Source organism: Drosophila nasuta, chromosome 3 (assembly GCF_023558535.2).
Source record: "Drosophila nasuta strain 15112-1781.00 chromosome 3, ASM2355853v1, whole genome shotgun sequence".
Taxonomy (NCBI): Eukaryota; Metazoa; Arthropoda; class Insecta; order Diptera; family Drosophilidae; genus Drosophila; species Drosophila nasuta.
The window spans coordinates 33,885,046-33,900,572 of NC_083457.1; the positions used below are offsets into that span (position 1 = coordinate 33,885,046).

Sequence of the window (15,527 nt, forward strand, 5' to 3'; positions counted from 1 at the left end):
GCGCCGATTTCATTCTAAAGTACTATTCTGTGTACCCCTAGCTGGTAGCTGTGTACCACAAGCTAAATAAAGCTCAATTGTACAGTAGGATCAAGCCAAAAGCTCACAATGCACAGCTAACAGATGCTCTGTAAAATCTTAATTTTCTTACTACTCATTTTTGCAATGAAGTTTACTCATAGTTCACATTAAATTTTAGAGTAGAAATTCTCAAATTTAATTTAGAACAACTAAGATCTTCAGGCTTTTTGAGTTTTTACGATTAGATATTAATTTTTTGAAGTTATTAAAGAAAGGTTTTTGCATGGCAAAAATGCCTACATAGTTGCTTTGGCTTATAATCTGGTATATTTTGCGTTTTATGGGATATTTTGAATGTAGTAATATATCAGTGTATCAAATATAGCACACTTGACTCTAGTTTTCATATTTGTTTTAATTAAATTTTATTAAATATTATTACCCCATTTGAAATTTAAATAACTTTAATTTAAAATTATATAGTCGATAAAATATTCATGTTTTTTTTACTAATTTATTAAAAATAATTAGATATAATGTTTTTTATTATATAAAAATCACACAATTTGAGAAGTAATTGTAGATTTAAAATCGATTTCAAATTTTATTTAAATGTAATTATTTAAAATTCATTATTTTGAAAAACAATTTGCTATTAAAATATAAGTGAATTTATAAAAGTGTCATCTTCATTTATTCAAAGTTAAATATTTTCTAAAGCAATGCTGATAATTATTTAATATTTGCTGCGTTATTGTTTGTTAATTAGTTAAATTGTTTAATTCTTCAAAAACGCAAATTATAAAAATATGTTAGTTTTATTTACCAAATATTTAAGCAATTATTGTTTAATTATGATTGCTTTAATGGCATTCGATTTAGAAACATTTTAATCTATTTATAACTGCACAGATTAGTGTTGATATTTATTGCGATGTCTCATTTGCTACATCTCAGCTAATATACATGCCACAATGATGACACTTGGGGGTATCTAGCTGGCATCTCTTAAAGCCAGGGTATAGACACAATGCTTTGTCTGTCATATAAACACATAGCTAAAGATGAATACGTATATTGTACACAGAGTGAGAGAGAGAGAGAGAGAGAGAGAGCTTTGGTAGGGGGCGTAACAGGGGGCCAACAACATTTAACAAAAGGCAATCGCAAATATTTTTGCAGCGCGCAAAAAGCAAAACCCTAAAAACGCCGGCAACTGTTGCAGGGCAGCTTGGGGAGAGGTGGAGGTGGCAAGGGATGGGTTCATAACTGCGTTGTTGTAGCTTTATTGTGTACAAGTAGAAAACTAGGTGTACGAAGGTACACACACACACACATATACACAGACATTTACATACATTTATTTGTATCGCTGCCTTTTGTTATCAGCGCAGAGCGTTGAATGCCGCAGGCGTTGAGAGTTGAGCGAGAGGGAGGAGCAGAAAGGGCGACAAAGCGAGACAAAACAGAGTGTGGAAGAGAGTGAGAGAGAGAGAGAGAGGGGGAAAGAAGAGATAGACAGAGCTATGAACAAATTGTTGACTCAGCGCCGCGTGCAAATTGTTCAATGCAATTTTTAGTTTAGTTTTGTGCAAAATGCTCGCTGGCTGAATAACAGATTTATGGATGCAACAGTTAGCGGGGGGTGCATAACGGTATAATGGGGGAGTTGTTTTGGTATTTTGGGTGAAAATCGCAAACCGAATATTTGTGCAAAAAATTCAACTGCTCTAATAGCGAAGCGGCGCAAAGAACAAACAAACAAAACATGCTGATAATAAAGCAGAGTTTATTTTTGTGTTGGTTGGCAATAAAGTGTTGGGATTAGCATAACTGTAAAGCTTTATTAACTAGCTGAATTAATGGTGAATAATAATTAATTTTTGCTTTCATTCTGTTTTGTTTTGCAGGTATGTTTGAAAGTACTAAAAATATAACTCATACGTCATGTGTGACTGTTGGCTGGGTAAGTCTCTTGAACTCGGGCTATCATTAGCTCTTCTTTGTCAGTGCGACTGCGGCTGCGTCTAATTACGCTCATTTCAAAAATATTAAATGCAATTTCATTCTCATCATTTCCGAACCGAGTTTCTGGCTTCGGCTTCCCTTAAGAAGAAAAAAAAATACCTAAAACCTAATTGAAATTGCGTAACGTTCATTGACTTTGGAACTTTCTGCCAAGGCTTTGACTTGTCTTCCTCTCACATACACATTTTTTTTCACTTTTATTATTAGTTGTTAGTTTGCTTTTTGGCCATTCCCTGTCTTGTATTAAGCGGCTCTTTGCCATAATACTCGAAGCTGTAATGTAATCGCATTAGTGCGCTTTATTGCCTTCCCCTCTCTGGCTCTATCTTTCTTTCGCTCTTGCTCTCAACTACAAAATAGATTTCATTTAGACACGATCATGCCCCATAATAATAATAAGCAAACGATCTGACTAATGACGAGCCAAAAAGCCAAGTTGCCAGGCAACAAAACATAAGCTGATAAGACCCGTGTTGGCAAGAACATGAAACTAGCCAATGACTGAGATGAGAGAGGAAGGCAGACAGTCTGAGAGAGATCTCTGATTGCAGTCAAGGAAGATTACATAATGTAAGGCGATCTCATAGACATCTGTCGAAGATATGAATGCAGCTCTAAATCTGAATGCAATTGATTCGTTTTGCATCAAGGGCAACTTCACGAAAAAATAGGAAAAAAAAACTAGCAAAAGTTCTAAATTGATCTTTATGTGGCAGCTGCACAACGACGAGAGATAAATCCCTGCCACGCATAACTCAGCCATAATTAAACTATTGAACTCGGCATCGCGCCACCAAAATAAATAATAAAACAGAAAAAAAAATTACGATCGAAAAACAAAATCAAAATCAAAATCATTGCTCAGCGATTGAAGTGAAGTGAAGTGGCGACGACGAGTTTATTTTTTGTTGATGTTGCCTTTGAACACAACGAATTGAAATCGAATTCAATAATAATCATAATAAATAAAATAATAATGAATACAAGCGGTTGGGGCAACAACAACATCATCAAAAATCTCAATGAATGTTGAAGGTCAGAATGCTTAAGCCTTAATCAATATTGAAGACAGTCGACGGCAAGTCGCCAAAAATACTCGCAAGTGAGTACAAAAGAATTCATATATCGTATTGTATAGGAATACAAAAGTAAAAAAAAAAACAAAACAAATATTGAAATTGTATCGATTGGCGAACGTCGCCAATGAATTCATTCTTTCATTCTTCATTCTTCCAAGTCGTCATCACAATTAAATGCCAATTGAAATTTACTCGCATATTTTCGGGGCTCAAGTTCGATTTCGTTTCGGAAAGGGAAGAGCTTATAAATTGATATTAATGATTCGGATGCTTAAATTGTGTGTGACAAATTTATGCAGTCTTCTTTTTTGATTAATTTTTCATCTCCAATTGATTTGTATATTCGAATTGGTATTTTATTGATTTCCATGCTAATCTCTGTAGCATAATTCTTTATTTATAAACGCTGATCTACCGATCGCAATATGTTCTGCTCGCGTGACTCGTCGATCTTCCGCTCTCTTTCTTTACTAATATTGTTGTCTCTTTCTCCCTTTTTGGGTATCCATTACGGGGGAGAGCACGGTTCAATGATCGCATTTAATGAATTTTGTATGCGAAAATAAGTAGATTTGTAGTTTTTATATTTTTGGTCAAGTCGAGTGTACGGATGGAGTGTATATGGAGTGTGTATTGAGTATGAAGTACGCGATATATGAATAGTATTTTTTTGTCTATGCGGATCGTGTGCAAAAAAAAAAGAGTTTTGTCTGGACCCGTGCGGAGCTTTCTTTTGTTATTTGCTCAAATCGTGTGGTAAAAAAAATTCGAATGGTTTCAGTGTTTTTTTCGTTGCTATTTGCTGTTGAGTTGGAGGAGTTGACCCTCATTGTTGTTATTGTTGTTGTTGTTGTTGTTGCTGTGGTCTATACACTTGAGTTGAGCTCAAGAGGTTGAACAACTTATGCAATAAGGAATGGTTCACTCTGTACTCTCATTACACAATTCCCAACTCTGAACTATTTCAATATCTATGTTACTTTCATTAAAAGTTTGTATTTTTATTGCACCCCGATAAATAAATAACAATATCAATTCACACCTAAGTCACAAGACTTGATAGTTTTGTCATAAAGTTTATTTTGTGTACAGAAAGAAAAAAGATATCATCGAAACTATAAACGAATCCCCCAATAAACAAATTGCTGTGGGGCAACTTGACAGCAAACGACAACTTCTGTTTAAGTGCCACCAAGTTTTGCCTCGCTTCGCTTCGCATCTCCTCTATTTCTTTCTTCTCACTTTTACGATGACGACAATTTTATCCAATTATGAAGAGGTTTCCGACTGTAAAAGTCGACACTTAAAAAATAGTTACAAAGATTTTTGCATTGGACAAAATCAATAATCAGCTCATCTACAGATTGCTTCTCGCTCGACTCCAGAGAGCGGAGCATTTTGATAAAGCATAGAACGTGTAAACGAGGCATAAAAATTAAATCAACGACCGCGGTTAAGGGGAATGGGAAGGGAAAGGGGTAAAGGGCTGACGATCGTAAAACGATCAGACATCAAGAATATGCCATAAGCCATAAAGCGTATGCAGTTTCGGTATTTGATAGCCGTTGACCAATAAAACTTGATAGCAGAACTTGAGTTTTAAGTGCCCTTATAATGAGGCACAAAATGGGCAACAAAGTTGAAACTGGCAAAGCGAAATCAAAGGGCTGGGCTGGGCACTCGAGTACTTGACTTGACAACTCAACCAAATCTAAATACAAACATAAATACAGAAAACAACTTGTACTCGTAAAGCGTGAGAACATATTTATAGATGGAGGTCGATCTTTATCGCGACCGCCCGAAAATGAGTGTAGTGAGTAAATCTTCTTCACCGAATGAATGCGATTACGAATCGCGCTGGCAACAAGTCTGGCATGTAAATTTTTGTGTGTGCGGCTATCCCCGAAAATATTTTGTCAGTGATCTGCAAATTTGTTTATTGTTGTTTATTTCTTGAGTTATTTGTTGTTGTTGCTGCTCTCTTTTGTTTATTTTTCATCACTTCGCCGGTGTGTGTTCAAATAAATTGGCTTCACTCGCAAACTTTGACCCACTTATGTTAGATCGAGATTCGACATTACTCGTATCTTTTTTATATACAATATATTTTATACCATATATGCAGAGTCAGTTTCAGTGTCAGGGTCCAAGCTTAATGTTTTTTGCATTGTAACAACTTATTCAAAACTTATTCGTCGTGGGAGGATGGCCAAAACAATCTCATTGAGTTTATTGAACTTGATTAGCCAGCTACGAGTATTCGCACTTGCCATGTTTCTCTCTCTTTCTATCTTTATTTATCTGCTTTTTCGATAAATCCATTTCATGTTGAATTTTTGGGCAAATTGCTCCACATCTGTTGCTAGATGCGACGCCTAAGATTAGTTCGAGCCAAAACTGTCTGCTGGCCTACATTTGACGATCATTATGTCATTATTATAAACTGTTTACAGTTTGTATTTATACTTGCCTCTTTTTTTTTTAGAAATTCTCTAATCAATTATAATTTGAAATACGCTTCGCGTCTACCAGTCGACAATTAATTATTCATATTCATTCAGTCGAGCAGATCATTTGTCAATCTCATATGCATAAGTGATCTCAGTTGATCTCACAACAAACTATGAGATAATTAGTTAGTCACAACTTGTTTAATAATAAATGCCTGCATAAAAATAAAACATTTATTATATCAACAATCAACAGTCGGCAATCTATTTTTTGCTTAGTTGTGCTACGTTTATATGTAGCAATTTTTTTGCAATGATTAAGCGGAAGTTTGTATTTCTTATATTACTTCATTTACTTTATATTCGAAATTCTTTTCTAATCTCATCTTTTGTATAGAACTTTACTTTATTTACTTCACAAAATTTATGTTAAGCTAGGAAAAAACACTTTCGAATGAATTGCCAAAGCAAAAAATGACTTTCTGATTACCTATGTACAATTAAATTAATTCATTCATTTTTTTAAATGTCTATTTTTAAAAGAGGCATATACAAAATAAGCTTTATTTTTTTAATAAAATATTGTCAAAACAATAATATGTTTTTATTAGCCATTTCAATCATGTAAGCAAACATTTTATACACACATCAAACACTTCCCCTTCCTCTTCCCCACTATCAAGCTTAACTCCAGTTAATTTATAAAGAAAACAACAAAACAACAACAACAAAAAGCAGCCGGCCAAGTTCAGTGTCAAAGCGTTGCAGCTTAAAGTTGTCGCTGCGATCGAACATGTTGCGTGTTCGATCGAGCCAAAGTCGCCGCTTGCTCTTTGTGCGCTCTCTTAACACAAGCTTCAGACATTATCTCTTAGCCTCACACACAGACAGAGACGCAAGCACACGCATAGGCGGCACATTGTAATGCCGTCCAAGTCCAACTATGGACAATGGAAACAAGTTCTTATTGTGTTCATGTACATTTTTTGTTGCTGTTGCCAACGTTTTTGTTGCTGTTGTTTTAGGCGACTTTTGTTTACCTTATGCCTCGTTAAAGATCAGCTCTCTCTTTATGTGCCAGAGACAGCGCAAAAGAGATAATACAAGGTGCTTTTGAGAGCGAGAGAGAATCGGCCTGGCCAAACAAGTTGCAGTCGTTGGTTCTGGACAAGACTCCTACACGGGGCAGTAGTTTTATTTTTTGCTTCTTCTTCTTCTGCTTCTTGCTGTTTTTTTGCTTCTTTTCTTTTCTGCAATGCCAAACGGCAACAGCAGGAAGTTCAATTTCAGTTCAGTTGAATTTTGCACGTCATCTCAAGCGGTCCTAAAGCGTTGTTGCCTCCATTCCAAGATCTCGCCACAAGACGAGACGAGTTCGACTTCGACTTCGAGTTTCAGTTTTTACTTTTCAAGTTCTTTACGCAAAAAAAAAAAAGAAAACAAAATCAATTTTTTTGTAACCGTCGATCACAGTCGTGGAACTCAAATGGCGCAGGTGTGCGAGTGTATTCCGAAATATATCCAAAACTCATGATATATATTGCGATGAACTGTTTGTAGAGTGTGTTTCGGACAAGTGCAACCAATAATATTAATTTAAAGATCGATCAACTTTTCCAAGTTTTTCTCTCAACAAGTGCATCATCATGTATCGCCTGCAAAGACGCACCGCTCTAATCGCCAAGCAAGGTAAAGAAATCCAAAAATTCCCCAAATTATGGAGAAACCCCAAAGCAATAGATAAGAAGTTACAGTTACAGTTAAAATTGCATTCATTTTGAAACCAAATATTGACGCAGTTCAAATTGACTCATTGAGCTGTCATTACTCATACGCCGCATTGGTCACACGCAAATATTGTGTATCACATTAACAACTTTTTTCCTTCTCTGCGGTTTTTTCTATAATATATAAATGCTCTTTGCGGTTGGTCAGAGGTGTGGTCAGGCTCAGATGACGGATGTGTCGGGCTTAGATGAGGTAATTTGCTGGCAAAGTCACAAACAGCAGTGTTATCCAATTAAAAAACTATTTCACACCTCATAAAAAAGCGCCAAGGCTCAAATCTCAAATATCAATTATAACTGCAGTTCCTTTCTCTTGGCCAAGCATCTTCATTTACTTTCTTCGGCAACTGAAAAAAATAAAACAATCAAGAGCGAAGGGAAAACTGAAAAGCATGCAACTGGGTCATCAAATGGCCAAAAAGCGACCCCAAACACGATGCGGCAATCATTTTTACTTACTTTTGATTATAAACAGAAGACAGAAGACAAACCAAACAGTCAGAGAAAGACAATCGGACAATCAGACAAGAAAAACTTATTTACAAGCTTTAATCGCCGGCTAAAAAGGCGACCCAGAAAACCCGGCAACCGAAGTAGCAGCATCTTCTCCATGTCTACAAATAAAAATGTTTCAGCCGCGGGCATCTTTCTATTTCATTTGACAAGGCAAGGCAAGGTATAAGTACGGAGGGAGAGCTGAAACCTTCAGTGATGCAGACTTTGGAATTGCTATTGACTTCATGTCAATTCAAGATTCGTGCTGCCCTGGCATACTATAATTTCATTTAGTCAGTCACAGAGTCAGTCAGTCAGTCAAAAGCAAAGCGAGACAATTGTTGTTTTGCTTTTCGTCTTGCTTTGCTTTGCATGCCACAAAATAATGTTGGGCCCAAGAAGCATTTTTGGTGTCCTCATGGCCAGCTGTGGCGCACCCAAAACCCCTCCAAAAAAAAAACCATCCAAAGCAAATCCTAAAACCAAAACCAAGACCAAAACTAAATCCAAAGCAAGTTCAAAGTCGTGCCAAAGTAAAATCTTTCGTTATTAGCAAAAAGAACTCGCTCTGTGGCCAAAGAAGGTCATGGACGGATTTAAGGTTTTTTTTTTTTCTTTCTATCCCCCAAAAAAAGTCGTCTCCACTCTTGGCTTGCACTGTCTGCACTTGGCCAATTGCCAAAGAGATTTATTATTGAAATGCATTAAAATATGGCCATCGCCATGGCCAAAGCATTGCGATGCCATTTGCCTAGACTCCAATGCATTGGCATACATTCTTATAGATATTTTATGGATTAGATGACAGCCAGCTAGACTGTGTGTGTGTGTGTGTGCTTGTGTGTACTTTCTAAATAGCCAACTTTAAGTTTCTGTGAAAATTGCAGCTATTTTAATATTTCATCGCAAATACCAATATGATGATCAGCTGGCCAATAATAATTCATTCGACAATTTATGCCACATTCAGCTCAACTCGAAAGCTCATTAAATAACTTCAGTTCACAAGTTTTGCATTTACTTAAGGAACTTTATTTAATTGTGCAATAAACTTGAGTAGAGAATTTTTTTGCAAGCAAATAAGAGCAATTGTTTAGATTTGATAGAAATTCATAAAAAATAATATTAAGATAAAGATGGTATACAACATCCTGTTGTATAATTTACTTAGCTCCTTAACATGATTTATGTCAATTGCTTAACCAAATTCCAACTCGCTTGGACAGTTTTTATTAGCGATAAAAGCTTTTAAAGCGCATTGAAGCTGAAAGCTTGATAGCTTAATACCAATGGACTTGTGTCATCTGCATTTTAGTTCTACATTATTCAAGTTATAAATCAAAGTTAGTTATAGCTGAATTCCTTAATGTTTGTCATTAGATTTATAACTAAGTTTAGTAATTACAGCTTTTTTTCTTTCAGAACTTCATTAGTTTCTTGACAATATTGAAATATGGCAATGTTAACCGCTAGAAGTGCGGTTAAAGCTCTATGCATATTGATGTGGCCTCTGGTCAGACATTTGATTGCACCTTTTTATAGCTTGTCGGGCATGAACAGTAGCACAAGTAGTAGAAGGAGGAAGGGGGAGTGAGGGTTTGGGAAGACAACTGTCTAACTGTTAAAGTCGCCAGTTTGCAAAAGTCTTATTTAATGCATTTCCTTAAGACGACTGGCGACCATTTGACTGGACACTGGCGACGTCAGCTAAATTATTGTTGGCCGCAGTTGTGTGTGTGTCGCTGTGGTTGTCGCTCTTTTATGGCCAAGATGCACGCATCAGTCAGACAGTCAGACCCAGTCTCAAGTTGTGCTGTGGCACCCTCATCCTCATCCTCATCCTTATCCCCCCGACTGATGAGGCAGCAACAGAGCAACAACTTGTTGTTGCTGCTATTTTTATGACCTCTGCCAACACCAGAGACGCTCCAAACTTATCTAACGCAACTAACTAACTAAGTATCGAGCAATTCTAATCTAATCACACACTGCGAGAGACACACTCTGCGAGAGAGGAGAGAAGCTAGCATTTTACCGTAATATTTGGCTCTCTAACGATGAATGCAACGGTTGTTTTCCCTTTCTGGTCATCCTCAAAGTCGCGTTCGTCGTCGTCGTCGTCGTCGCAGTCGTGTGTGCATCCCAAAATAGCCAACACAACTGCAACTGCAACTCAACTCGACTTGCCACTCGGTACTCGGTACTGTTGCACGCGTGACTGCCCCACGCCTCAGTCTCCATATGCAATACCAATCCCAGTTCCCCCAGTCTACACAGTCAACAGTCTACAATCTAGAGACTACATCCCCCGTCTTCTCCTCTCCACAACTCCTGCTTAGTTCTTTGCGAATCGAAAAGTCTTCCTGTTTCTTGTTCATCTGCATTTTGCCCGTTTATCTCACTCTGTTTGCTCCATCTCTTTCTCTCACGCTATTGCCGTCTCACTCAACAGTCGACGTTGCAGTCTTTTAGAACTGCATCTTCAGCTCTTGTGCAGTTAATCAATTATAACGACTCTTGATTTCCTTCCTGATCTAGATTAAGATTTTTATGTGGGTTCAGGTTCGGGTTGAGGTTCAGGTTCAGCCACAGGCTTGAGGTTCGTGTCTCTGCTTTGCCTCGTTTTTATTTACAGTTGGCTTCATCTCTCGCTGACTCTTTTACTCTCACAGCTGTGTGTGTGTGTGTAACATGTCTTTTGCTGAGTGCGATTAAGTCATTGGCTTTCTGATTTGGTGATTCTGATTCCTCGTGTTTGTCGTTCTGTCGAGTGCGTGATTTGATGATGGCTATATCACACGTTTTATAGAGACATTTGCCGCACTTAATTGACTTTTATTGTTGTGTGCCGCACTTTGAATATATACTTATGTATGGCATTTATGGCTAATACAAGGAAATGAAAGTCTCTTTTATTGTAACCGTGACTAAAGTCAGTTAAGAAACGTAATTAGAAATAACTTTTATTTGCACTAGAAGTTGGAAGTTTGCTATCAATTTATTGCAATCTTTTTATTTGATCTTATCGCGAAATACGTTCACCGAAACCTGAATCGAAGATTTCTCTGTGAGTTTTGTGCTGGCTAAATTCCTTTGAGCCACAACAACTCCTTTCCACAATAGCCCAGTTTTGTTGGGGAACAGAGCAGAGCCTTTCCCTTTAGAGCATCATTATGCCCATTTAATTATACCTTTTTGCACTCAACAATTTCCAAATAAATCACTCAATCAAAAATGCTAGAGAGAGAGACTGTATTTCTTGCTACACATGACAGGATAGTTTCCCACCAATCGCTCACAGCAACAGCCACAGCAGCAACAACAGCATCAACAACAGCAAAAGCAACAGCAACCCAGCCACATAAATACATCAGATGTCAAAAAATGAACTTGACTTGCGGACCCAAAGCACAGCTTGATAGTAGACCAAAAGACTCAACACCGAGACTCTGGCCAACTCTTTTGCTTTTGCCTAGACAAGACGATGATGATGAAGAGGGCACAGTCCAGAGGGGGGCAGGGAGGGAACGGGACTTGGTAGGGAACTTGTCTTGGAGGCTGGCCACATTAAATAGCAAATAATAAATTAATATGCCGTAAGTTAATAATTACAAGTTGAAGATGTAACAGATTGCGCCGAGATTGCGGCTACTGTGCGAACACAACTCTTCGACTATCTTCTACATCTGTTTCCCTCTCACCCTCTTTATCTTTCGCTGCTTTGGCGCCCCGCGATGAGCCCAAAGGAGACTCATTAAAAGAAAAAAAAAACCAAGAAACAGGCAACAGGCACGTCCTATACAACTGTAGTATAGCTATATACTCTGGCCTCGCTTAGCCGATGATGAAGAACTTTGATTGCTTTGCCCATAATGAACGGGTTCTATTGAAAATCTGCCAAGACTAATGCGATGTTATTGTAACATAAAACTTATGCACAACATTTGATTGCACTTATCAAAGGTTCGTCTTATGCAAAGATTATATCATTTGAAAACTTTAAGTTGAACTAAAAGTTTATATCCTATAATTTAAGACTATTATATTAATGTGTTTTAGTATTATATTGTAATTTATGAATATGTGTAGTATTTAATAAAAATATTAAAAATTATATTCATAAATTAAGATTTAATAATATGACAATAATTTCTAATAGTCTACCAATGATTTAAAATTAAGATTTCTGTTTCTCTAATAAATAATAATAACCTATAACCAAAAATATCTTCTGATATTTCAAATATAAAATAAATACCAAACTTTTTTAATATAATACTTAGCATAAAATTTAGTCAGAGTTTTATTTAGTGAACTTTTAGAACAAATAAGAGATTTATATAAAAATAATTTAAATTTTTATTCGTCATATGCCAAACGACGATAAAAAGACTTTGAAATTAAATAGATTTATATAGCAAATACTGTAGAACTGAATAGATTTATATAGCAAAGGCTATAAAACAGAACAGAATCTGAACAGAAATTTTTTATTCTTATTGACCTCTTCATAAGATAACATTTTTTTCGAACTTTAAAATGTTTTTAGTTTAGTAACTGTGCCACAATTAGTATAATTTATGTATGATCTCACAGTGTGATCTATCTTCATGTTTATCTCTTCCTGGATCACCCCGGCTTTCAGAGTTTACCAAATTGTAGATCGTGTTCGTTCTAGATAACAACGCTGCACTGAGCTGAGCTCGTTTCTCCTTGCTTGTTGCTCCTCAATGAAGCAGAACGAAAGGTGCTTTGGCACTGCAATTGGTCAGTTTGTGCGTGGCAAATTAATTGAGCAAAAGTTCACTAAAGTTTACATAACTGCAATGGAAACCGCTATTGCAACAACCAAAGCAACAGCAGCAGCAGCAACAACAGCAACAACAACAACTTGTTAGACCAGTGAAAAGCAGCTGCAGCACTCAGCACTTTTCATCATTTTTATGGCCAGAGCATTGCAGCTTCTTGGCAACATGTTGACAACAACGTCGCGCCCTCAAAGCCAAACAAAAGTCTCCACGGGCAACGCCAAAGTTGACCAATGTCCGATTGCAGTCAAAGCAACAGCAACCAACATCCAAGCTACAGCAGCAGCAGCAGCCACAACGGACTCCCATTTTCAATTTGCAAAAAATAGAAAAGAAACTGAATAAAAAAAAGAGTTTTTTTTATTTGCCAAATGCGTCAAGCATTCCGATTCCTATTCCTGCATAGCTGTTGCTGCACCCCAGCAACAACAACAACAGTAACAACCAAGGAATGGTAGAAACCTTGCTGCCATTTGTCAACATTTGGCTGGTATCAAATGTCTGTGGGGGACCGACCGTCCAGTAACCATGACAAATTTGTTGTAATCAGAAAGCACTAACGACAACAACAGCAGCAGCAACAACAACGTAAACAACTACAACAACAACAGCAACCACAATAAGCAAATACTGTGATATACGCAGACGTTGGTCGTAGGGCCAACCAAAGAGTCTAGCTAAGAAAGAAGGGAACAAGGGCGGGGGCAGGGGAAGTCCAAAGGGGGCACAAACAAATTGCAAACATTCGCACAATTTATAAAAATCACTTTGTAATTTGTATGAAAAGTTAACATTTGCTTAGGAGTCATTGTGCATAGCAAATGTTGTTGAATGCCAACTGTATTCACAATAGCTGTGAACAAGGTATTCAGTAAATCTTACAAAAAGCGAGCTGACGTTTAAAAGTAATATAAAGAAAAATATATTGAATGATTAAATAATTAGTTAATAAAATAAGTCAAATACGTTTAAAAACAATTTAACAGAATTACACAAAACATTATTTGTGCGCAAACAATTTATAAAAAATGCGTAAGGTTACTTAAGTGTTTACTAATTATTATTCGTAATTTGAAACTTTCATTAGAAGCTAACTTAAACAAATAAAAATATAAAAAAAACAGTTTAGTATATTAAAAAACTAATTCTACATTTACAAAATGTTTCATTAACTAAATGAATTACAATATTAAACTCATTTATCTAAATATTGATTAATTAAAGAAGCAATCTTTATCAAAATATGTAATTTTAAGATAAAATAAAATAATTAAATAAAAAATAAAATAATAATAATATTTCAAGCCATTATTTGATCAGCAATCTCTCACTCAATTTATCCGTTTATTCACGCATTAAAGATTGGTCTTAAAAACACAAAATTAGTTTTTATAATATGTATGTAATTTTATGATAATAAGAGCCATATTCGAAAAAAAAAAATATAATAATATAATTACTTCATCAACAAGTTACAAAGTTAAATAAAATTATGTGAATATTCACTCATTAAAGATTGGTCATAAAAATTACTTTAAAAAACGCAGAAGCAAAATTGCTTCTTAATAAAATATGGAATTTTATGAGGTCGTAAATATTCATAAAATAATTCTAAAAATACCTTTGCATAACTTAAAGTAAACATTTAATTTATTTTATTAGTGTTCACATGAATGTCTTATATTAATTGGATTATGCAAAATACTGATGCAATTTATAAAATGACCTCAGTTTAAATATTGCAGTTCCTTAAATATTTCAATGAAAAACAATATATATATTATTTAGTTGGATTTATTTGTTAGACTACAAAAACCTCGCTATAAAATAAAATTTGCAAATATTTAAATTGTAATAACTTTAATGCATTACTGCAATACTAATTTATTTTATTGCTCCATCAAGTTTGTTATTAATATCGAGTCTCGTCGTTAAGTGCAATCAAATGTGTTTTGTTCACTGATTTCGTTGTTGCGATTGCATCCGTTTATTGACCCATTTCGTAATATCCATAAATCAGTAATGTTTGCTGCTTCCGATCCTTGACCTGCATCATCATCATCATCATCAGCAGCATCTTGTTTATTATCGTCGACGTCGTCGTCGTCACCTGTACCTGAGAAACCCAAAACTCATTAAGAATTCAAGTGGTCCGGTCCCTGCAAGTGGTGCGCGTCGGCACTTTATGGCCACAATACGAACACAAAACTTCCTTCCTCTTTTGTGCACAATTCGCAGCAAAAATAAATAAATAAATAGAAAAATATTTTGCTGTTTGCACAACACACAGCGAGAGGGAGAGAGAAAGAGAGAGAGAGAGAGAGAGAGAGAGGAAAGAAAGGAAGTCAGCATGTGCTATAAATAAATGCATTTTTTTATATTAAGTAAAAAAAAAAAGAATGAAAGAAACCCACACAGCAAAAGACGCTAACTGCAATCGCCATTCCCGGCAATCCCCATTCTGGGATCTCTCTGGTTTCTTGGGGAGAGAGCAATCCCAATCCCAATCCCAGTCTCAATCCCAATCCCGATTCTCTAACGAATGTTTCAGCTTTGCTTCCGGCGACATAAAATGCCGTTTGCTGTTGTTGTTGTTGTTGCTGCTGTTGCAGTTGACCAAAAAAGCAGCTGCCTATTGGCGTTTACCACTGTTGAATAATGCGCCTCTGTGAGTTGCAGTTGGAATCGCGCAAGTTGCAACTTCTCTTTTAGTTCTTGTTGTTATTACGTTTCCTTTATTTGTTTTTGTTTCTGTTGTTCGTGAACTGGCTTTATTCTTTTTCTTTTTCTGTTGTTTTTTTTTTGTTCATTTTTGCGCGCTTGGGTCAGTTCTCAAGTTCTCTCTCCCCTGTGCTT

At 36.1% G+C, this 15,527-nt stretch overlaps 1 protein-coding gene across 5 annotated transcripts in view; it reads left to right on the forward strand.

The window, feature by feature from the left end:
* Positions 1 to 15,527, forward strand: part of LOC132794344 (mucin-5AC) — a 152,067-nt gene that overhangs the window by 68,398 nt on the left and 68,142 nt on the right. Inside the window, exon 1 of one of the 5 annotated variants that reach the window (XM_060804738.1) lies at positions 7,023 to 7,270. The exons of the other annotated variants lie outside the window; for them this stretch is intronic. Coding sequence (XP_060660721.1) covers positions 7,228 to 7,270 — 43 coding nt within the window. The 5' untranslated portion in view covers positions 7,023 to 7,227. Of the gene's footprint in view, positions 1 to 7,022; positions 7,271 to 15,527 lie in introns of those variants that run through there. 5 annotated transcript variants of the gene reach the window in all.